This window comes from Mchenga conophoros, linkage group LG19, assembly GCF_057382185.1.
Source record: "Mchenga conophoros isolate Kocher_MC1m ecotype Shallow Benthic linkage group LG19, M_conophoros_male_GT1.1, whole genome shotgun sequence".
Classification (NCBI taxonomy): Eukaryota; Metazoa; Chordata; class Actinopteri; order Cichliformes; family Cichlidae; genus Mchenga; species Mchenga conophoros.
Window position 1 is genome coordinate 17,182,775 of NC_140544.1, and position 24,493 is coordinate 17,207,267.

The window sequence follows — 24,493 nt, forward strand, 5'->3', positions numbered from 1 at the left end:
TTAATATGTAATAACTTAAATATTTAAATGTATTTGAATAATCTTTTGGGCACATGAGAAAATACATTACCAAACATGACTGGAAGCGCTGTCCAATGCCTTTCGCCTCAGCTAATAAAAAAACTACAACTACCAGGGAGCACCGAGTCTCCCAGTTTCCGATTTACCGTTACCACGGGAGACCGAGGGAAGCTACAGGCTCTGAGCACCCAAGGCAGCCACCATTAGCTACGAAACATCGATTTTGAACTGTTTTCCAATATATTTGCTGATTTAACGTACTTTATCTGCAGGGAATCTTTAAATTTGTGAGTCATGATTTTATGAACGTCTCTAGCTGACGGTAACAGTTTACCATTGGCCACTTAACACTAGCCGCTAACTAGCTAAGTCAGCAATCTATGCTAAAGTAATCGTCACATTCACCAAATGCTGGAGCCTGGAAATTTCAATGTGCCTGTTATTTGTGTAATGTAACATTATCGCCACAACCATGTTTATATACCTCAGCAAAAAGGTAAGTTCGCAGTTATCTGACACAGCTCACTGGCCACAAGTACGCCAGGAGGACGTAGTGTTGGGTAACAGTTATCTCCCGTGTCTTGTAGATCGCTATTCCCAATAATATCCATCTAAAATGTGTGTCTTGGAACAAAGATCAAGGCTTCATCGCTTGCGGAGGAGACGATGGTCTTCTGAGAGTACTGAAGCTGGAGACTCAGACAGGTAAGATAGTTAAAAAGGTGCACGACTAACAGAGGCATGCACACAGAAGGATTTCCTGCACCTCAGAGAAACCCTTTGATGGTTAGAGAAAGTAAACAATGATTTGCGTTAACGTTAACAACTATAAACACGTGCAACTAGGATGACCAGGTGTCCTCTTTTTTTAATGTGCGACTGCAAGGTAATTAATGTAAGATTATCCTCCAAAACTAAAAATTTAAACAGCATCCCACCTTTTGATTGGCTTTACAGGGTCTCAGTAAAACATGGCACACTCAAAGGAGCTTTAATCATCTTTCTTTTCCATTTTTAGTGTTCCATTCATCCTTCATCAGTTTGTCTTGACCATGTCTACGTGACTAAATTGACTAATTGATGCTGCCGTCTATTGGTTGATGATATGTTTATGTTAAATGATAGTTGAATAGGTTTACCTAATGGGTGTACCTAAGAGCTATTTTGCATAAACAACCTGCTTGTCACTGGTAGCATTACAGTATATTGATGTCACATTGTCGCAATGACGAATAACACCCCATACATTCAGCTGTGTGCATTTGTTACAGTCCAAGTTGTTATGTAATGCAAATGTGATTCGGATTTAAGGTATTTTGAAATGCTCTTAAAGCGTCTTGGAAATCGTTTTACACTTTCATAATACTGTTGGCTCAGCTCTTGTGCCGCTATGTTCAGTCAACCTGCTGTTGTTAGTTAGGGCCACTGTTTCTTAATGTTTGAGAAAATGTGTGAAATGATTGATGTCCAAAGGTATAAATTAATAAAGAAAAATAAAACATAATTTAATAAAAGGGCTTATAAAATGCAGCAGACAAAAAAAACACTAATTTCAAGCCCTTTTATTAAATTATGTTTTATTTTTCTTTATTAATTTATACCTTTGGACATTTATTGCATAATATTGTGATTTTATTATCCAATTCAGGGTCAGTTGGTGTACCTACACCAACTTTCACAGGGCAAGAGACTAGGTATATCCTAAACAGGTTGCAAGTTAAAAAAAAAAAAAGAGAAAAAACAAACAAAATTTGATCAGTTTCAGCATCTTATGTCTTATTGTCTTTGTAGATCTTTTTGCATGATTTTTAAATCATTACTTTCATATTTACTTGTCCAAACCTATTTTGGGAAACATGATTGTATATTTGCTAACCATTATAAACACCTCTGGAACTACAGTTACTTGGTGATGATCTGATCTCTTTTACCGTCCTTTGTAAACAGATGATGCTAAACTTAAAGGTCTTGCTGCACCCAGTAATCTTTCAATGAACCAGACTTTAGAGGGACACAGTGGTGAGTTATTTTGTATTAAGTATTTTTTGGCCAGTTTTAGTTATAGGATATTAGTATTCACAATTCTAAAATGAGACATCAGAAAATGATCTAATATTCAATAACTGCCTCCCATGCAGGTGCAGTGCAAGTGGTCACGTGGAATGAACAGCATGAAAAGCTGACGACCAGTGATCAGAATGGACTCATCATTGTGTGGATGCTTTATAGAGGTGATTATTCCATCCAGCTTGTACTGCTGCTCCTGGTGCAGCAGTATAAGCAGAGACACCCAGACCTCCCTTTCCCTGACCACATGCTAAAGCTCTTCCAGGAGAAGACTCAGGCGTTCCCAAGCTAGCCAAGTGTTGATTCTGTTCATGTTGATGTAGCGTCTTCAGTAGGAGAAACGTTTTATCACTCATCTAAGTGACTTCTTCAGTCTCAGCTGGCTGCAGGTTTCACCAGGCTTGTAAACAGTACATTTGCATTATGAAACTAGCACCACTGACATACAAAGGACTGTGAGGTCCGTTTCTTGATCATTAATATGCAAATTGTCATGACCGTTCATGAACTACTGATCAATGGCAATTGATCAGTGGCCATGAGTACCATTCACAGAGAGTTAGGTAGTACCTTCGATTAAAGCATTGTAAGATGGTGAAAGACGCACCCTCAGGGCCTCCCATCAATTCAGAAATGGTCTTTCCCTTTTTATGTAAATGGTCTCCTTGACTACCCGCTCAAACCAGCGTTCCTCCCTGTCCAGGATGTGTACATCCTCATCATTGTCCTGGCCTGAGGAGTTAGCTCGTCTGTGTTGTGCCATCCACTTAGCCAGAGATTGTCTGGCTTCCCCGATGTTTAAATCATGACAATCCTCCTGGCACTTTACAGCGCACACTGAATTACTCTGTTTGTGCCGGGGAACCCGATCTTTGGGGTGGACCAGTTTTTGGCACAGCATGTTTTGGGCTTTGACAGCCACAGAGACACGGTGTTTAGAGAAAACGTGTCTCAGCTGTTCCGATACTCCAGACACATAAGAGATCACTAAAGGTTTTCGATTGGGCAGCAGTTGTCTTTTTTCTCTCCTGGATTGCTCGGAGCTTTCTTTAGGTTCCTTCCCAGCTTTGACAAATATCCAGCTGGGATAAGCACATTTACTCAGGGCCCTCTTGATATGATGTTCTTCTGCTTCTCTGGCCGCTGTATCTGTGTTGTAGTGTCCTGATGACACCCAGTTTGTGCTCCAGTGGATGATGAGAGTAAAACTTTAAATACTGATCCGTATGCGTTGAAAGTTGATCTCACAGCCCACATCCTGCCAGTGTCTTCCAGGTTACTTCCTTCAGAATCCCACAAGCTCGCCAAGCTTCATAGGGCTCCTTCCACAATCTGGTTCACACTTGGTTTCGAACTCATACAGTAGCTCAGGTTCCTTCCTCATCAGATAGGTGAGATTTAATGTCCTTATAAGCAGTTTTAGTAATTGGGGAGCGAGCCATTAGAGCCTCTGACCCTGACATTGACCTTGGGTGTGACCCAGTCGACATGGCATCAGATACCTATGCCCCCTCTTATGGGTGGTGGATCCACAGGAGAATGAGGTCGTCCGTCTTTTGCGCTGAGCCAAGCCCAAGTTGTCAGGCAGTCACGCTCAATTACATACTTTCACTCTGTGTCTGGGTACAGCGTGACCCAATGGTAACCACATGCCGGACAGAGTAAGTATGTCCTTAGTTCTTTTCTTTATTAGCATTATTTGATCATTACTGCATGCAGGCAAAATACAGAAACAGGTAAAAAAAAACAAAAAAACATGTCTTTAACATTTTTTTTTGGTCTATTAAGGTGCATGGTATGAAGAGATGATCAACAACAGGAACAAGTCAGTAGTGAGGAGCATGAGCTGGAATGCAGATGGTCAAAAGATCTGTATTGTGTATGAAGATGGGGCTGTCATCGTTGGATCTGTAGATGGTAAACTGCTGCTTACTTAACAAAAATAATATTTGTGGAATTTTCTGAGTATGTAAATATGAATATATCCTTTATTATATATCCTCATCTCTTAAGGAAATCGGATTTGGGGTAAGGAGCTAAAGGGAAGCCAGCTTGCTCATGTGGCATGGTCGCCGGACAGCAAGATACTCCTCTTCGGCATGGCAAATGGTGAAGTACACATCTATGACAATCAAGGAAACTTCATAGTAAGTTTGTAAGCTTAAAAACAGTTAATTCTGTATGCTACTAGAATAGCTTTGCATGATTCAGAGTTGAACATAATGCTGTTTTTTCTTATAGTTATAGTTCCTTATAGTTGAGCAAGTTAATGAATTGTCATAAACTCTAGTTTTCTAGCTACCTTAATTGTTTCCATCCCCATCTCTGCCTCTATTCCACTGTGATAAAGTATGACAGAAACTAGCATGACCATAAATAAACATGAAAACCAGCTGAGACTCGATATAAAACAAGTGCATATAAAAGTATTAAATAATGCAACTATAATATTTATTTTTTTTATTTTACTTCACTGTGACTCAAGCAGAGGAAGGATATATGCTAACTCTTATTGACTCGTGTTGGCTTTCAGATGAAAATGACCATCAGCTGTCTTGTCAATGTGACTGGAGCTGTCAGTATAGCAGGTATCCACTGGTATGCAGGAAGCGGGGGTTACGTCGAGCCGGACTGTCCATGTCTCGCCATCTGTTTTGACAATGGAAGGTGTCAGATCATGCGTTATGAAAGCGATGAAAGTAAGCCACAAAAACAAAATTTAATTTCAAATTTCGTCACTCGTGTTAAATTAAACCTTTTTACAGTTCTTTTTTTGGTGCTCATACCCCTTTTCTTCAGACCCAGTGTGCATTGATACTCTGATGAATGTGGTCAGTATCCAGTGGAACCACTGTGGCAGTGTGCTGGCAGTGGCCGGTTCCCTTCGAGGTGCAATGGAGAAAGAGTTCAATGTGGTGCAGTTCTACACTCCGTTTGGAGAGGTGAGCATTATGGCTTTGATATAAGATGGGATTTTGCTGTTCTATATACCATCTGGTACTGTCATTTGGATCCAGGTTAAGCATGCATGGGGAGCTGATATTGTTGGAAATCTTGGCTCAAAGTTCACTGATCAGAGGAGCCTGATTTTTGACTTACATAATTTTATCTAGACTTTCAACACATTTTGTACTGCTTAGTACAATAATCAGTAATCCTCAGTAATCTACGAAAGGGCAACAATATCAGCATGATCTCAGTACTGAGGAGAGTCTGTACCATAGAACGGATTTAATCGATAAAGAAGATTTTACTCTGCAGCAACAAGCAAACAAACCCACTACACCAAATTAGTTTGTCTTCAACCATCTCTCCTACAAATGCACACTTTTTTCTTTTAAGCTAGCTTTGTGTAGGGGACCGATGGGTCATTTCAAGAAAATAAGTTTACAGTTGAAACACTGAAACTTAAAAAACCTGAAAAAGATGAAAAACCACTCTTATTCATATACAAAAATGGGCATTTCATATTCCACAGGTCTGATGAAAGAGTCAGTTTATAAAGATAACAGTCTTCCTGCAAGTCTCTAGACAGTGGAATTAGAACAGCAATTTTCTTTTTATTGTTGTTGTTGTTTTTTGTTTTGTTTTGTTTGTTTTCACTTGCTTGTCAGCAATGCAAACCAAGCTCTGGATATAGATGTACAGGGACGATTCCAGGGAAGCAGTAGTGCAGTCTATTAGTCAGTCCCAGTGGGTGTTGGACTCCACCCACAAGTACAAGCCAGCAAGAGCTTGAGAGATGGATCGGTGCAGCATCAGTATTGTGGATGTGGATGCTGTATCAGTCTGTTTTGGTGAGGAGAGTTAAAATGTACTTCTGCTGTCACCTTTGACCACTATTGGTAGTTACTAAAGAATAAAGTCTGGATATCTTTGAAATAAGTGTCAGAAAATGGATAGACAGTGTTCTTAAAGACAGCCAAACACTGTCTTTTAACTTTGTGCACATTTTGGACTGAAACCATTGTGATTACTGAGAAGAACTCTTTGGATGTTTGTACTTCACAGGTTTGGTTAGTTGAAGTGATATTAAAAAGTTGTGTGACATTTTTTTCGTTAATGATCTTCTTTGTCTGTGCAGCATCTTAGAACTCTCAAAGTGCCTGGGAAGCAGATGTCAGGAGTTGCCTGGGAGGGAGGAGGGCTGCGCATTGCCCTGGCTGTGGAGTCCTTTATCTACTTTGCCAACATTAGACCAGATTATAAGGTGCATGCCAACACATGTGATTCATGAAAAATGTCTTTTGCCCTGGTGAACATGATGGTAAATCTCTAGGTTTATCATTGTTTGGAAGGTTTAATCTGCTTTGATAGCTAAAACAGTAGAGCTAAGCAGTCTATGATCATATGTCTGGGTTTAGCTGTATCTATCCATCCTTTTTCTGTCTTGTAACAGTGGGGCTACTGCTGCAGCACGGTGGTGTACGCCTACACAAAGCCAGAACGCCAAGAGTACTGCGTGGTATTCTGGGACACTAAAAACAATGAGAAGTTTGTCAAGTATGTCAAAAGCTTGATGTCCATCACCACCTCTGGGGACTTCTGCATCCTGGCTAGCAAGGCAGATGACACCCAGCCTCAGGTATGAGCGCCTATAGATTACATGACCTTAAAGTGATAGTAGAAGCAACCAAAATACTGACAGATCTCTGCTGTTTTCAAACACTACAGACTACTTTAATACACAAATTACTACTCTGTATGACTTTAAAGGTACTTTTTGTAATTACCCTCTGCAGAATTTTACTGAAAAATTTGCCACCAGGGGGAAGCCATTTACAAGTGGGTGTGTTCTGCTCTCTGATGTGTGCTACAGTGTAACTTTTGATATTATGTTTTAGCTTCTCACCAGGCGTTGCCTCTTCCTTGGCCACCACTGCAAATAAGAATATGTTAAATAAAGGTTCCACAGACTTACAGTGCTAGTCTTCTACTGGTGCTATTTGGAAAATAGAGCACTAATTTAACTAGTTTTTCTCTTCAACACAGCATGCACATTTTGGAAGTAAAGTCATAGATCTATGACTTTACTATATGATATTATTTCTTTAAATTGTGCTGATAATTTTTATTTTTGTTATTTTTGAAAGTTTAAAAATAATTCTTAAACACAAGAATTTACAAAAAGTATCTTTAAGGTTCATACTGAAGGGCTGGGCGATATGGACCAAAATTAGATGGATGGTTGGATAGCGAGAAAGAGAGACAGAGACAGAGAGGGTTTATTTAGATGGCTTTACATTCCATCAGACCGACTTAGAGACACGGGGGAAACAAATGCTAACAAATTAGCTAACTATAAGAGCTGCAAAACAAAGAGTTAATTTATACCCAGAGTTAAGTTATTTTAACAAAATTAAAAATGACATAAGAAAAATTTTAACAAAAACTTAAATATAACTAAACAGCATAAATCATTTTTACACTACACATTCCACATTGCATTCCCTATAAGGAATACTGAATGAGTTAAAGTAAATTAAGTTCTGAACATAGACAGGTTAACATTAAGTTAACTTCTCTAATAGAACTCATGTAGATTCAATAAATGTCAGATGTAATGAGAATGTATGAAAACAAAAATTTTCTTTTGTTACTTTGTTATTTCTGTTTTTATTTATTAATTGTTGTTTTTAAATTTTTATGCAGTGTAACTAAGATAAAGATAATTAAAATGTGTTGTGTAGAGTATTGGTGCATAAAGTTACCAACTTTATAGTCTGCAAATGTGGCCAGGGTTTAAACATGAATAAGGCACATGCCATTTTCTGAGTGATAAAAATGATTGTTTTTAATTCCTTGGCTTTGAAGAGTAATTTCCTTCTCAGTGTGCTCCAACTGCAAAACCTTGTTTGCTAAAATTTTAAGTTATTATTTGTTGTTGGACCAGAACTTCAGGTTCTGAGAGTTGGATACAAGCACTGGTGATTCTTTACATTGCTATGAAATTATGTTGCTATATCTTTTAAAAATCAATATATCGCCCAGCCATAGTTGTAGAGTTAGAGAAATCCAGCAACAGAGGTAATAAAAACAGTGGATTTGGACTAGTGTGAGGATCACAAATGTTTCTCTGCTGTTTTGCCTCCTGTTTTTTCTAATCCGTCGCCACACAGGAGGATGCTGAGGTAGAATCTGCGAGTCATGGGAGGGTAATGTACAATTTAAAAGCTCACACCCCCAAAAAAGAGGACAATTTGTTATGACATAAAGTTTTAAATTGACCTGCAGGATAATGTCACTCCATTTTGTGTTTTTCAGTATGTCCTGATTTTGTTCAACTCCATCGGGACACCACTTGACTCAAAATACATAGACATCGGTGAGTTTCATATGATGAGAAATACTTGTGGTGCAGCATTGGTATGATTAAGGCCACTGTTTGTCTTTAAGTCAGTGTGAGAGATCACACCACATTCATAGAGACATAGCTTACATCCTACCTCCAGCCACCCAGCTTCCTTTAGCACTGAACACTGGCTGCCTTTATGTTGCTCAGTGGGCTTTGCATATCCCAACTTGATAAACAGCGTTAAATGAAGTGTGTGTCAAACAGTAGGTCTGGAGACTGTTTGAGAATTTCTCCACAAAATTTAATTTGCAGAAAATGTTCAAGGTGTGCTGTGAGATTACTGCTGTCACCCACAATAACCTTGAGCATCTGTATGAAATGAGGGTCCTCTCAAGGGCACAGCATGCTTTTACATATTGAGACCCTGATGTTTTAACCACGGAGAAGCTTTGATCTTTTCAGAGCTGGCACTGTTAGATTCACACAGTCCCATGCTGTTATATATTTTAATCTTCTCCCTCATGTGATGCTCACTTTTTTATTTCTTCAGATCCAATGTTTGTTACCATGACTAAAACCCACGTTATCGCTGCATCCAAAGAAGCTTTCTACATGTGGCAGTATAGAGTGGCAAAAAAACTGACTGCCCTGGAGATCAACCAAGTGACAAGAACAAAGAAGGAGGGAAGGGAAAGGTGAGCTCACATGTTGCAAACTGGTCACGGGGACTGGACGGGTATAGAACAAAGCCAGGTATTAGCCAGAGAGTAAATCATGGAAAGATACGGGAAGGCCAGGTCACCACAGTGTTAGAATCTGTGAGCCAGTGGATGAAACCACAGGTTTACTGTCTCACTGTTGCTGTGTGAGACTTGATAATGACAGTGCAATAAAAAGGCTTCATTCATGTGAGTTTCCAGACCAGCGGCTTGGTGTGAACTAATGTTCTGCCAGATCTATCCTAACACCTGGATTACAAGTCACGTCAGGTGAACTAGAAGCTGTTTGCCTGTCTGGCTGTCTGTCTCTGTGGCTCCTTCTCATGTGTTCTGACTTCCTGCACCTCCAGGGTCTATCACATCGACAGCACTCCATCTGGAGCTAGTGACACCAGCCCAGATTTCACAAAGGCCTTCACAGTAAGAACGTTGTGTATCTCCTGTCTTACATTTCAATAAAGTGACACTTCTTCTGTTCTAAACTTAACACTTATTATCTGATTACATTCAAATTAAACACTCTTATCTCTGAACTCTCAAGTGTTTCTGTTAATGCAATTAAAATATACAGATATATGGCTTTAAAAGTACTTATTTAACTACTGACTGGTGAGAAAAGGATATTTTTTATAATTTAAAGTAAGATGGATTATTGTGATTCTCACGTTGTGTATGTGCACTTATGTTTTATTTCAGGCAACTCGAGATCCCATCTGTTGCATTACAGCTACAGATAAGACCCTGATTGTGGTATGTACAAACCTGAATTTATAAAAGATGCACATGAACAAAAATACAGACCGCAGAAACTTAACAACCTCACACCCCCAAATACAGCTGATTAAAGCTGTAACTATTGCATGTGAATTGTGTGCCTCCTTTCTCTCTGTCTTGTGCTCAGCCTCCCCAAGTAAAGTCTGAATGTGAAAACATTTCTTCATAGTTAAACAAATATTAACCAGAGTTTTCTTCAGTCTGAGAGGCTGGTCTGTGACATGATTAAGCTAGCTATAACTGGAGTTGATTCATATGAATATGTTGTTTTATATGTTTTTTTTATATAATTTGTATATGTGAATATTCATGTTTTCTTTGCTTGCTGTATCCACGTCAGTCTGGCAATGAACCATATAATGGAATCAAGAGTAAAATAACTGTGTGTACGTCTTCACAGGGTCGTGAGTCTGGCACCCTCCACAGATACAGTCTCCCAAATGTTGTTCTCGTCCAGAAGTACACTTTGAACAACAGAGCCCATTATCTCTCCCTAAACTGCAACTCAAGGTAAGTGTTGGTGTTTTATGGTGTTACAGGTTAGCACCAGTAACAGGTGTGCTTTACTGAGTAATTTTAGGTTGTATTTTTGAGTCTAATGTCGTCGTGTATAATGCTTATTTTTCTTCAGTCGTCTGGCCATAATCGACATCGCGGGTATTATGACTCTGTTGGATCTGGAAGTTCACACTTCCACAGATAATGGGACTGGAAACCAGCCATCCACAGGAGATCCATCTAAGTTTGAGCGCAAAGATGTTTGGGACATGAAGTGGGCAAATGATAACCCTGATCTGTTTGCTATGATGGAGAAGACCAGGATGTATGTATTTAGAAACTTAGACCCAGAGGTGAGTCCTTAAGTAGTATGCCTGATGTACAGCTCCAACTTAGACTGCACTAACATTAATGTTATTCTTAGTGAGGGTAATTTGTTTATTTAAAAAACAGGAACCCATCCAAACATCTGGATACATCTGCAACTTTGAAGATCTGGAAATCAAATCTGTCCTACTTGATGAAATCATGAAGGTAAATGTCTGAAACAAGTTGCATGAAGCCCAAATATAATATGTAATGCAGTCATATTTATTTTTAACTATGTTTACACAAGTATGTCTGTTTTTGAAAGACTATAAGATGTTAAGGGTGAATATGTAGGCATTTTATTTGGAAAGTTCAGTGCTAGCTAGCTAATCTTGACTCAGCTCAGCCGACTCGGACAGGTCGGTTTTAACACGTATCCACATCATTCAGCTGCTTTTCCAGCGAGTTCCTCATCCTGCACTCAGTCTACAGTTCAATCGCCCTGCATAGGAGCTGTGACAGTAGTTTTCACTTGCTCTGCAAACTGCACAGACCATTACTCTTAACTGCTACAGGTTCTGGTCAGACTGACCAACAGCAGTTTGACACTGTGACCTTGGCAATCACCTAAATTATTGACTATGCCATGGCCCCAGCGACTGAAATTTCAAAATAAAATATTTGACACTGCTATTCTTAATTATCATTTAAATAAGGAATATTCCATTACAGGATCCAGAGAGACCAAACAAAGACAACCTCATCAACTTTGAAATCCGCTCCCTGAGAGACAGTCGGGCACTGATTGAAAAAGTGGGCATTGAAGAAGCTTCGCAATTCATTGAAGACAATCCTCATCCAAGACTTTGGTAATTAAAAAACTTTCCACCTCTGTTCTTAATTCAATATTGTTTTTTTAAATATATATATGTAGTAATCAAGTCTTTATTTTATCCTTTTCATTCTTTCAGTGTTCTGCTACAATTTCCTTTTGCAGTGATTAAATTTTCTTTGCATGTTTTGGTGCTACATTATTTCTGTAAGCCAAAGAACACTCTCCTTTCTAAATCTGCCAGGCGTCTGCTTGCTGAGGCAGCCCTCCAGAAACTGGACCTTAAGACGGCTGAGCAGGCTTTTGTCCGTTGCAAAGACTATCAGGGCATTGAGTTTGTCAAGCGCCTGGGAAACTTGCAGAGCGAGCCAATGAAGCAGGCTGAAGTGGCGGCTTACTTTAGCAGGTTTGAGGAAGCTGAACGCATGTACCTGGATATGGATCGCAGGTACAGTGGCTTTTTCTGGTATCCCAAAAAAATCTCCCTACTACCTCCCATTTAAATTTCCTGTAGTGAAGTGAATTATTAATGTTGCTCCAGTACATATTTCTTCCCCCATCCTGTGAAATATGGTGCAAAATGACCATGTCTGTCACTGCAGGGATCTCGCTATCAGTCTCAGAATCAAGCTTGGAGACTGGTTCAAAGTGTTGGCCCTGCTCAAAAGTGGTTCTGGGGACAGTGATGATGCTCTGCTTGAACAAGCCAACAATGCCATTGGAGACTACTATGCTGACAGACAGAAGTGGTATTGAAGTTTTATTCACCCCTTTTTTCTGAGGTTGTTGATTCTCTCTTACAATCTAATCTTCAAGTGTTACTGGTTTCATTTTTTCATTTTTTAAACTTTATGATACATGCCCACAGAATCTGTCATTTTCATCCTTCATCCTTTATAGTCTATCAAATCAGATCTGCAGTGCATTCATTTGTGCGGATGGGATGAGGTGGCCAGTTCTCAGTTGAATAAAGTTGAACTTCAGGCTACTTTATGCAAACTAGAGGTGTCCTGTGTAACCGAGTGCCTCTGGATACCTGCAGACAACTTTTAACACATATGCAACCACTTCATGTTAATAATGAAGTGGCTGCTAAGATGTTATGTTAGGCCTTTTCAATCTGATCCTGAGCAGAATGTAATTGAGGAAGACATTACTCGAAATAAAAATGGAGACAATCATGGAGGCAACGAGATGAGAGGGTCTGCGTCGACTGCTCCTGTATGCCAGCCATGAGGAGAGGTGTATATCTGGTCATCAGTTGTTAGACCTCAAATTGTGGCTCTGACCTCTGTTGTTTGTGATTATTCATTTTAGAGATTATGTGCTCCTGTCATACAGTCATCAGATGTGTCTGTCAGTCTGAACAGCTGGCTCAGTCTCACTCGGAGAACACTGGATTTAAGAGCTGACTGAACTGGCATGTAGTGACTATTGTTTCACTTTCAGATTGATTGTCAGCTGATTGTTTACTGCTGTGCAGGAGACTGTCTAATATTTTCACATCTTTTATATTTCGTAAACCATTTTTAACTCGTTATCCAAGTACACTCCTTGTTGGAGAAAATTGTTGGGAAAACATTTGATTTAATCTGAAGCACTCGAACTCTTGGTTGGCAAAATGGATCAGCTGGATTGGGAGAGAAGTGCAGAGAACAGCCGCAGCTTTTTTCCCCCCTTTTTAAAAAAAAAAAAAACTTTAAATATGATTTCTTTTCAAGGGTCAGTGCTGTGCAGTACTATATTAAGGGTCGTAACCAGGAGAGACTCGCCGAATGCTACTACATGCTAGAGGACTACGATGGCCTTGAACGTTTGACCGCCGCTCTGCCAGAGAATCATAAGCTGTTACAGGTGAATCAGATGCTCTTGGATCAAATGTATATATATATATATTAGGGGTGCAACGATACTCGTATCGATATTGAACCGTTCGATACAGTGCTTTCGGTTCGGTACCCATATGTATCGAACAATACAAAATAAATTTTTAAATTGTTTTATCAACTTTCTTTCTGACGATGCTGTCTGTGCTGAGCGCTCAGTGGATCTGCGCTCAACAGTGCAGCCTAGGCGGAGTAGTGGAACGCAGATTCACTGAGCGCAGGGCAAGCTAGCGAGACAGAAGTTAAGCTCTCCTTGCAACATTGCAAATTGAACCTCCCCCACCCTCATCCAGATCTGGCGTTTGGAACTATTTTGGTTTTCATGTGAGGTATGACCCTGAAGGTAAGCGTCATGGACTAAAGTAAAACAGTATGTTGGATGTGCCAGGCAAAGCTCAATTACATGGGTGGGAGCTAGTGTGTTAGCGCAGTTAGCTCATTAATGTGTTGGCTGTCCAGCCCCATGCACGGGCCATCTGTGGTAGCTCGTTAACGGAGATTTGCCAACGTCATTTCAAAGAGATTTACGCTGACAGCACTAGTGGGAACACAACAAATATGACTGCACATTTACACCGACATCATCCTAGTGCAAAGACAAGTGGAAGCAGACAAAAACAACAAGCACGCATGCTACAAACTTTACCCGAGTTATTTAGACAGCCGTTAGCACATGATTCTTCTTATGGGGACCTGATATGTTTAATATGCTGCTGAGAATATAGCCCAGAAGAAGCATATAGTATAGCTTTTATTTTGGAAAGAGCCATTTCTCTGTAATAAACTCTCTTTTCCAAAGATGAGTGATTCCTCAATCAGATACAGGGCTCACAAAATCGCCTGCCCGACGTCCCGGGGCTAGCGATTCTTCCAGTCGGGCTACCAAAATCTATCTCTGCCCTGCCCGTCGGGCTATCATAGGAAGGAAAAATATATGTCAATGGTTTTGCATTCTTTCGGAAATGTAGCTGGGTAATTATGTCATTGGCATCGGTGAGCCACTGCCAATATGTGACATATTGAAATCACGTTTGAATTTGCGCTTGTTTTTTGCTTTCACTTTGCAATTGCGTGAACTGTGTATTGGTGAGTGATGATAATTTGTGCACCAATTCCTCTGACATCGTCTTATCAATCGTTAGCTTACTATGCAAACATGACAAGTGAAATCTCCTGCAGCAAGCTTAAACATGTGAGAGGTTGATCGCGCAGAGAATCGCTGAGCGTTATGTGAGTGCGTGTGTAAAAGCAGCAGGATATATATTGTAGCGGGTCAGGGCTGTTCGGGGTTCTGTTTGTACAGTTATGTTTTGTTTATGTTGCCATAGTGACGGGTGACGCTCTCTCGCTGCGACGGTGTGTCCTTCCGGGGTCAGAGGGTGCCCTGTGTGTTGTTGTTGTTGTTGTTGTTGTTGTTGTTGTTTCTGTGCTGTTGCCGCGCTGAGCAGTTAGCTAGCGGCAGTGTTCTTCTGCAGATGTCAATAAACGGCTGTGCTCCCTGGCTAGCTCACGGGAAGCAAGACCAAACGATACCTCAGTCTCCTCCTTGTCTGAGCTCGCCACATTGGTGTCAGAAGTGGGATGATGGTGGCACCCCATGTTCTGACCCGAGTGACTTTTCCCCCCTCCGGTCGTGACCGGCCGGTGCGCCAAAAGAAGGCACTTGGACATTTGCAGGACTTTGTGTGGGGTAATGGGGTCGTCGGGGACGACTGACCCCTTAGGTGGGGGCTATGTAGCGGGTCAGGGCTGTTCGGGGTTCTGTTTGTACAGTTATGTTTTGTTTATGTTGCCATAGTGACGGGTGACGCCCTCTCGCTACGACGGAGTGTCCTTCCGGGGTCAGAGGGCGCCCTGTGTGCTGTTGTTGTTGCTGCTGTGCTGTTGCCGCGCTGAGCAGTTAGCTAGCGGCAGTGTTCTTCTGCAGATGTCAATAAACGGCTGTGCTCCCTGGCTAGCTCACGGGAAGCAAGACCAAACGATACCTCCGTCTCCTCCTTGTCTGAGCTCGCCACATTGGTGTCAGAAGTGGGATGATGATGGCACCCCATGTTCTGACCCGAGTGAATTTCCCCCCCTCCGGTCGTGACCGGCCGGTGCGCCAAAAGAAGGCACTTGGACATTTGCAGGACTTTGTGTGGGGTAATGGGGTCGTCGGGGACGACTGACCCCTTAGGTGGGGGCTATGTAGCGGGTCAGGGCTGTTCGGGGTTCTGTTTGTACAGTTATGTTTTGTTTATGTTGCCATAGTGACGGGTGACGCCCTCTCGCTGCGACGGTGTGTCCTTCCGGGGTCAGAGGGCGCCCTGTGTGTTGTTGTTGTTGCTGTGCTGTTGCCGCGCTGAGCAGTTAGCTAGCGGCAGTGTTCTTCTGCAGATGTCAATAAACGGCTGTGCTCCCTGGCTAGCTCACGGGAAGCAAGACCAAACGATACCTCCGTCTCCTCCTTGTCTGAGCTCGCCACAATATTTTAGTTCTGCTGAGCCAAATAAGACAGGTCAGGGTGAAGAAGTGACAGCCAAAGAAAAGCTTACCACAAAACGGAAAAGTTATGACAAATCAGACTATAAGGCAAAAAGAAAGTGCAGCTTTATGGTTTCATGGACAAAAGAATTTCTGTGGCTGCAATATGACAAGTGAAATAACCAGGGCTGCACATAAGTGGTCCGCAGGTGCGCATTCGCTGTCAAAATAAAAAACGGGCACAAGATAAGAAGTTGCAACACGTGTTTACATACATAAGATTTTCAGGAGGAGGACAGACATTTGTTTAGAACTCTTAAAGATGTCGAAGAAGCAAGCTCCTTTAAGCAATTACTGTGATGTTCCTCCACCTCCAAAGTAATGTCAGAAGGAGTCCGAACCACAAAAGAAGCATGTATTCTCGGAAAAGTAGTTGCAGGAGGTGAGCTGGCTTCAAACAAATGATGAACGCAGAGAGATGTGGTGCGGAATGTGCCGTGAAAATTTAATAAATGAAAAATTAAAAAGGCATGAACATTTTTTTTGTATCGAAAAAATATCGAACCGTGACACCAAAGTATCGAACCGAACAGTGAATTTTGTGTATTGTTGCACCCCTAATATATATATATATAGATAGATAGATAGATATGTACAGTGCCAGTTTCTTTAAATATGTTACCTTAAATCACAATCACTCTTCAACATCTTTTCTATATTTATGCTGTAGGAGATCGGTCAGATGTTTGCTACAGTTGGCATGTGCGAACAGGCTGTGAACGCCTACCTGAAGTGCAACCAGCCCAAAGCTGCCGTCGATACGTGTGTCCATCTGAACCAGGTGAGAGGTGGAAAGAAAAACTTTGGCGCCACAATTTCTGAGCAACGCTGAGTGATTTACAGTCAGTGAGCCTCCTGCTGTCCTCCCACTCCCAACCTATGCCTGAGTGATATTTAGCTCCGGGGTGTGAATGCTTATCTCAAAGTCACTGGACTCTTCCAGTGTAAATGTTGGCCCAGGAAAATAGGAACGACACCTGAAAAACCAAGGATGGAGCTGTCTTACAGGTAGATTTAGTTTAAAGGATGTTAAATCTGTGCTTTATTGGCGGTCTCCTCTTCTAAAAGAATATGTCATTAGGAGCCCCAGCTTCCTTCCTTAAGGGCGGTTTCTCCTGCTGTGTTAATACTGCACATTTGACAAAAAAACAGGCAAGCTGTCAGCTACTTTGCCTGTAACCATCTTGTTGTCTTAGATCCCAGATCTCTGAAAAACAGTGTTTGTGCCTAAATTGTCCAGATCTGCTCTCCAAACCCGTCACGACACACTGCTGTTGCTTTTGTGACGAGATAATTAAGAACAGCAGTGTTACATCCGAGTAATGCCCATTGGATTCGGGATATTAATTGCAGTTCTAACATGGATTCATGTTAAAAACTGTGATTTCTCATAATAATTATAGAAATACATTATTTTTAAATGACCATTTTCTCTCGAAAGTTTTTTATTTTATGGTTTAATCATAAATTTACAAAAACAAAAAACTTTTGCCCATGAGAGATTCAGTTCTGATCATTCTTTTTGTGACAGATTCTATAGGTATACATACTGAAAATCTCAGCACTTCCCAGAAATAATAGCTTATTGTAATCTCCCTGCTGGGAGGCATTGTACACAGAGGGACAACACAGAGAGACAAACAACCAATAGTCATTTTCACACTTACAGGCAATTTGGAAACACTAATTTACTTATCTTGATGAACATGAACAACGTTTGACAGTAGTAGGAAGCAGAGGTGGGACCAAGTCATTGTTTTGCAAGTCTCAAGTAAGTCTCAAGTCTTTATCCTCAAGTCTCAAGTCAAGTCTCAAGTAATGTCAGGCAAGTCAGAGTCGAGTCTCAAGTCACTGGTGTAAAAGTCCGAGTCAAGTCACAAGTCTGAAACTTTGAATTTCAAGTCCTTTCGAGTCTTTAAAAAAACCCCAAAAAAAAGCATGTTGCAGTTATATGCTAAATGTAAATATTAGACCATGTAATTTTTAAATCTGTGTTTTTCTCAACACATGACAAAATAGTGAACTTAGAAAATATACACAAATTGTGAAATTGCACCTCTTTAAAATGCAGCTCAATTAAACCTAGCTCCAAGAATAATTTTCACCGACAGTTCTGAGATAAGCTGCATGTTATTCTTGGATGCGGTTGTAGGACCGGCTTTAAAATCGCATGACAAAAATATCATACACATTAAAAAAAACTGAATCACCAACGTAGCCTGGACAACATTTGCTAGTTAGATGAAGTCAGCTATCTCATCTTAGCATATTTATATGCATATTTATAATCATACGGTTCTTGGAGTGAGTGCATACACTCATGAAGTTTAGTAACTTCAGGTCACTGCAACAAGCCCAGGTACAGTTTACCGACGGATGGGTGCAGGACCTTGAAATGCACCGTGTAGAACGAAAGACCATCGTACGTATCATAAGTTTACCAGTCTCACAAATCGTCTTCATAAATACACATTCGTTAACCGTTTATTAATAGGACCTTTGAGCTCAACGGTAATTAATTAGTAGTAGAAATAATTTCTGGTACCCATCACAGAAATGTAGCAGTGACAACAATACTGTATGCTGTAATCGTACTGGACAATTAGTGATAAAAAACAACTGTTTTATCCTGTGAATAAAAGTATATGTTTTTGTCAATGTACCATAATAACAGAAGCGAAACGCAATATTGTGTCAGGACAATTTACTATTTATGCACAACAAGCAAAGGAGCATAGCGCGACAATTTCTGTTCAGCGCTAGACTTGCTTGTAACCTATATCACTAATTATGTTAAGAAAAATGACGCATTAACTACAACAGCAGACTGACCTTCGTGTAAATGCTTGGAGCAGACTAACCTGTGAGCTGGAGTGTTCTAGGACGTTATATTTGATCTTTGAATGGCTGCAATCCAGTCGCCTCTTTGTTACTTCGGAAACATGGTTTGAACAATTTCTCTTCAACGACGTAATCCGATAACAACCGATCTCTTTACCCGTCGGCTTCCCGTGGCTGTCATGCGACCGGCTATTGCAGTTAATAATACAACAGCTTCTTGACATTTTTGTGTTTCTTTTTATCGCTGTATAACTGATTTCAATTGAAAGCCTGCGTGCGCTAGTACCGCTTGCCACGAGTTCCCAGAATCCTTTGCGGTTCTACCCGTGAATGACGTCACATTTTCAATCTCTATATAATATGCGTGTTAAATTTTATATTTGGGGTAAAATATCAAGTCTTTTCAAGTAAACCGGTTCAAGTCCAATTCAAGTCCCAAGTCATTGGTGTAAAAGTCCAAGTGAAGTCACAAGTCTTAGAACATTTTTTCAAGTCAAGTCTAAAGTCATAAAATTAATGACTCGAGTCTGACTCGAGTCCAAGTCATGTGACTCGAGTCCACACCTCTGGTAGGAAGTACCTGGAGGAAGCTCGCACCCACATGAAAAAGATGATAAAAAGACATATTTACTTTTTTTTTTTTATTTGTATTGAATGTTTTTCCTGCAGTGGAACAAAGCAGTGGAACTTGCCAGGACACACAATATGAAGGAGATTAAATCTCTCCTTTCAAAATATGCGTCACATCTTTTGGAGAAAAATAAAACTCTGGAAGCAGTGGAGCTGTATCGAAAAGCTCACCATTTTCTTGATGCAGCCAAACTCATGTTTAAGGTAAGTCAACATTCTTTTTCATGTAAACCAGCTTTATAGATTAATTTTAAACACATATATAATTTTTATTTTGCTGTATGTTTTCATTAGTCAAGTTAGGTCCTACATTTAATATGGACTTAAATTAGAAAGTCCTTAAAAAGTTAAATGTACCATGCCTTTACTCACACTTTGCCTCAAGTTTGCCAAAGTGTATTAACTCTTTACGCCTTGAAAGCCTACTAGGAGCATCCCTTAACGATATTTCCTGAATGGTTCCTGTCATATTTCAGGCTTTTTTTATAAAACAAAATGACTGGGTTTGCATGAGATGTCAGTGAGGGTGGTCTCTGCTTGTGCAGCTACGTTTGGGGGAAAAAAAGAGAAACTAAAGGTCGTCAGATCACGTTTTTATTGAGGTCATCAAATATTATCTTTTTGGGAAAAGAGTTAACAAATAAAGATTCTGGTTTGTTCCATGAAAGATTAGTCAGTGCTTTGCAAATTATGTTGACACAGAACAAATCACATCGGGAAGATAGGCCTGGTATAAACTTGAAATAAAGCAAATAAATAATACTTGTTGATGTAATACATTTGCAAAAGTTCTGAAAACATGTTTTCACTTTGTCACTTTACGCAACTGAGTGTAGGTTGCTGAGAAAGAAAAATACGCCTCTGTCAGTGCGCCCCAGGGTGGCTGTGGCTACAATGTAGCTTGCCATCACCAGTGTGTGTGTGTGTGTGTGTGTGTGTGTGTGTGTGTGTGTGAATGGGTGGATGACTGGATATGTAAAGCGCTTTGGGGTCCTTAGGGACTAGTAAAGCGCTATATAAATACAGGCCATTTACCATTTTACATTTGTGAAAGTGTGGCTTATGTTTGCAGATAGCAGATGAGGAGGCAAAGAAAAGGACACGACCTCTGAGGGTGAAGAAGCTCTACGTGCTGGCAGCACATCTAGTGGAAAATTACCACAAGCAGGTGAAGACGTCACAGCAGAGCAAAGGCAAAGGAAAGAAGACGGAGGTAAACCATGTACACACGTACTATTCCAAATCTTTCCAGTGCATTAGACATTTTTCTGCTGTAACTGTTTGAATAAATTATTTGTGATGTGTTTCAGAGAAAAGAGTCATTCTTGTGCTTATGTGGAAAGACGTCATCTGTTTATGTACAGAGGTTTGTGTTCATATCATTGTGTGTATCTTTGTCTGTAATTAGGCAACGCATGCACTTGCTAGCCTGCTGGAGGAAGATGCAACATCTGCAGACAATCGCATTGTGGACAATGCCTGGCGAGGAGCGGAGGCATATCACTTCTTCCTGCTCGCTCAGAGGCAGCTGTACGATGGCTACTTGGAGAATGCCATGCGCACAGGTGCCAAATCACTCCTTAGTACTTATTATATTACTTACATTATATAATCATACTTTATATTCTAATATATACACATTGATTTACCTTTTTTGTTTTTCTCTCTAAAATGTGAGAATTTTCTGCTTCTCTTTTTAAAAAACTGATGCAAATGAACTTGGTTTTGTACTTTAAGTCGAATACAAAATACCAACAAGAAACCTTTCTGCTGTTCTGTTTCTGCTGTTTTAATCTGCTGAATTCTTAAACTGTACGAAATTGAGAGACAGTGAAAATATTTTTTTTTGACTACACTAGCATTTTTGCATGTTTTGTACTGTTCTTTGTGTCTTTTAAACAGTGTGTTAGGGCTGAGCAATTAACCAAATGTCTATTTTATCATTTCCATATGTTCCAGCGGTGTGATGAAAAAATCACTGTGATAAATTTTTCCCATTTTCCCTTTCAGCTTTTTTCTTTACAGCTCATTTCCTTTACCTCTGTTGGATTTTTTTTGGACCAGCAGTGTGGCCCAAAATTACTGTAGTTATTATTTGCTTATTTAATAATGGTCATAATTGAGAAACTCTCTCATTTAGTGTAACATATTTCAAGACTGCTTATTAGGCTAAAATGTTGCCCTGTTAATCTAAATCTCATTATAGCCAATGGGGCGTTGCCAGGAGATTCCCAGTTGGCATGAGGAACAGCCATCAAAAGCAGCAAAATTATAAAAACAGGAATGAGTTTACAGAACTCACCTTCTCTCTGTCACCCTTACCTATAGACCTTTATGCTCTCGCCACAGTGTCCCTAAAGGTGCACAAAGGCTTGCCCTTCTCTCTCTAAGCAAGACATGGAGTGTCTACAGTGCGTGCTTCTCTACAAATAAGTTTGGACAAGTCATCAGGTGTAATGGATTGTCAAAGTTCGTTCCTGTTTCTTTCATTTAAGGAATATTTCTAAATTGCGACATATGGTCTCCTTAGCTGAACTGGAAAAAATTGTCCATGCATTTGTGTCATCGCGTTTAGATTATTGTAATTCCCCGTTTACCAGCTTGGATAAATCATCTCTTTCTCGCCTCCAAGCTATACAAAACGCAGCAGCCAGACTACTAACTCGCTCTAGCAGCTCACATCACTCCTATTTTATGTTCTTTACATTGGCTCCCAATAGATTTTAGAATTCGTTTTAAAATTATTGTTTTAACGTACAGAGCACTAAATGGCCAAGCCCCAGATTATTTATCCAAGCTTCTCACAAAATACACTACTGCTCGCCGTCTCCGCTCACAGACTCAGTTTGTTGGTTGCTCCCAGAACACGTCTGAAGACAAAAGGGGGCGGAGCCTTTCAGTCTGTGGCACCAAGGCTGTGGAACAGTCTACCTCTACAACTATGTTTGGTTGACTCTGTGGAATCCTTTAAAAAACAGTTAAAAACTTTACTGTTTAAACAAGCTTTCTGTTGACCAATGCTTTTTACATTTTTATATTTTTAATTTACATTTAAACTCTATATTGTGTATATTGTGCATTTTGCTATTTATCGCACTGTTTATTTTAATCTCTGTGTGCAGCGCTTTGTGACTACCTGTCTATGAAAAGCGCTTAATAAATAAACTTTACTTACTTACTTAAAGGAAAGGTGTAAGCAACAGGGAGAAAGTAAGGAAAGAGATGCAGCTGAAAAATAAGTGCCAGCTAACAATGGATTTTTCACAAACGTGCATAGCAAAGGGCAGATGGTGGAGAGACTGAAGGAAGAACTCTTCAGTCATAAGCACAAGTTAAAAATGGGTTGTTGCTTTTTCTTTTTTTTATATTGCTGTGGCATATGTTCAATTTCATGTGTTTATGTCGTTTTTCGATTCTCTTTTGAAACACTGTCGTTTGTGAGAAGCAAATCATTTTCCTGGTCACGTCTGCTGGCCTTTCATAGATCTTGACATGGAGCTGAATGGTCGTATGTCTACAGTGTAAACATTCTTTGCATAGATAAGCATATTTTTACCAGATATGCAAAAAGTTCTTTTGGTTAACCGTAATCCTTCTTCTAAATTTAACATTAATCATCAGCTGCAGTGAAGCCACTTAGCCTCGATTTATGAAGGAACGATCGCAGATTAGTGCCTTGGGAAATGATCAATTTTATTTTTTCATTTACATATCTTTTGGTCTTTGGCGGTTTTGTAATTTCACTTGTCCTATACTCAGCATAAGCCTGACTTTTCACTATTTATTATTAATTGATTTTGTTGGTTTTTGTTTTGTTTTTTTAAGCTCTTCACCTGCGTGAGTATGAGGACGTGATCCCTCCTGTGGACATCTATTCTCTGCTTGCTGTCTGCTCTGCAGCCAACCGCGCCTTTGGCACCTGCTCACAGGCCTTTATTAAGCTGGAATCCCTGGAGAGTCTTGATCCTGAACAGCGGCAGGCCTATGAGGATCTGGCCTTGGAGATCTTTACAAAGCACAGCCCAAAGGACAGTCGCATGATCGAGTGGAACGCATCATCAGAGGGGTGAGATTTATCGCTAATTAACTTCAAACTCTATCATCAAACTGAGAGCAGCGTCATCTCCCAAAGTTGTGAAAATTATGTCTAGATGTAAACTTTTTTTATTTTATTTTACTGTTATGTTGATTTTGGCGATGATAGTTGAAAGACATGGTGGAGTATAAAGTTTGTAGCTGGTTAGTTGATTAGCAAGCTTCATCTCTAAGCAGTGCAGTGCAATGAACAGATACAGTTACCTTGTAATTACTGCAAAGTAACCAACAAGGGAAGTCTGTGAGGACTAGTGGTCATTAGAGAAACTGCAGCTATTAGCCCCAAATGTTGTGTTGTGATTCATCTCCTTAGGTTTATGAAATAAACTAAATCTAGAACTACAAAACGAGAAAACAGCCACGACTCAAAACCAGAACCGAAGTTAAACACATTTAAAATGGAGCACCGAAAGCAGGAATCAGTGGCCTCTGCAAAACTTCTGGTCTTTCTTTTGTAGCCCTTTTACTGGTGCATTGTTTTGATGACAGTATGACCTGAAGCAGCTTTCTGTCTTTTGTTTTTTTCTCCTTATTTTGTCAGGATGGAGGAAAGATTTCGCACTTGCATCGTAACTGGTCTGCCTGTCCAGGAGTACAGTTGTTGGATTTGCAGTGTGTGCAAACACTGCGCTCATGATCAAGAAATCAGCAAATATAACTGCTGCCCGCTGTGCCACACTCCTATACTGTAAAAGGAGAACAAAAGATGAGAAAATATAAGTTATTTTCATAGAAAACAGAGAAATGTTAAATCATTTTAACTACTTTCAGGCTTAAAGTTAAAGTTCCTGAACAGGCAGCTACAGAGGAGCTACCAAAACAAGATTCACCCTAATCTTTGACTTTTACTATAAGCAGTGTAAAATACTTTGGTTCTTTGTATCTATTTTCACGTAAATAAATAATTCTGTTAATAAAACAGCTTAAACTGTTTCTTTGTTCAACCGGGAGGAGACGCCAATGCTGAACCATGTTGAAGATCTCTTCAACATGGTTCAGCATT

General features: G+C 40.1%; 1 protein-coding gene across 2 annotated transcripts; it reads left to right on the forward strand.

Moving 5' to 3' along the window:
* The first annotated feature begins 180 nt into the window (after positions 1-180).
* On the forward strand, positions 181-24,411 carry wdr35 (WD repeat domain 35). Of its 2 annotated transcripts, XM_085256212.1 has the most exons (28): positions 181-517; positions 609-726; positions 1,969-2,040; positions 2,160-2,252; positions 3,877-4,005; positions 4,102-4,235; positions 4,622-4,787; positions 4,888-5,030; positions 6,173-6,298; positions 6,488-6,673; positions 8,208-8,243; positions 8,353-8,413; positions 8,934-9,078; positions 9,453-9,522; positions 9,799-9,852; positions 10,277-10,386; positions 10,508-10,727; positions 10,828-10,908; positions 11,416-11,552; positions 11,760-11,963; positions 12,118-12,264; positions 13,237-13,369; positions 16,595-16,705; positions 19,435-19,599; positions 20,468-20,608; positions 20,804-20,960; positions 23,221-23,461; positions 24,032-24,411. In XM_085256212.1, the coding sequence occupies exons 1-28, from the start codon at positions 494-496 to the stop codon at positions 24,180-24,182; spliced, it is 3,555 nt and encodes a 1,184-aa protein (XP_085112338.1). In that variant the 5' UTR covers positions 181-493; the 3' UTR covers positions 24,183-24,411. The 2 variants fall into 2 exon arrangements, with proteins under 2 accessions (XP_085112338.1, XP_085112339.1); XM_085256213.1 differs by lacking the exon at positions 8,208-8,243.
* Positions 24,412-24,493: the final 82 nt, after the last annotated feature.

Coding starts and splice junctions, on each gene's coding strand:
- wdr35 (XM_085256212.1), top strand. CDS start 494: ATGTTTATATACCTCAGCAAAAAG. Junction 10,728..10,827: donor TTAGAAACTTAGACCCAGAG/GTGAGTCCTTAA, acceptor TTTAAAAAACAG/GAACCCATCCAAACATCTGG. Junction 16,706..19,434: donor CGTGTGTCCATCTGAACCAG/GTGAGAGGTGGA, acceptor TTTTTCCTGCAG/TGGAACAAAGCAGTGGAACT.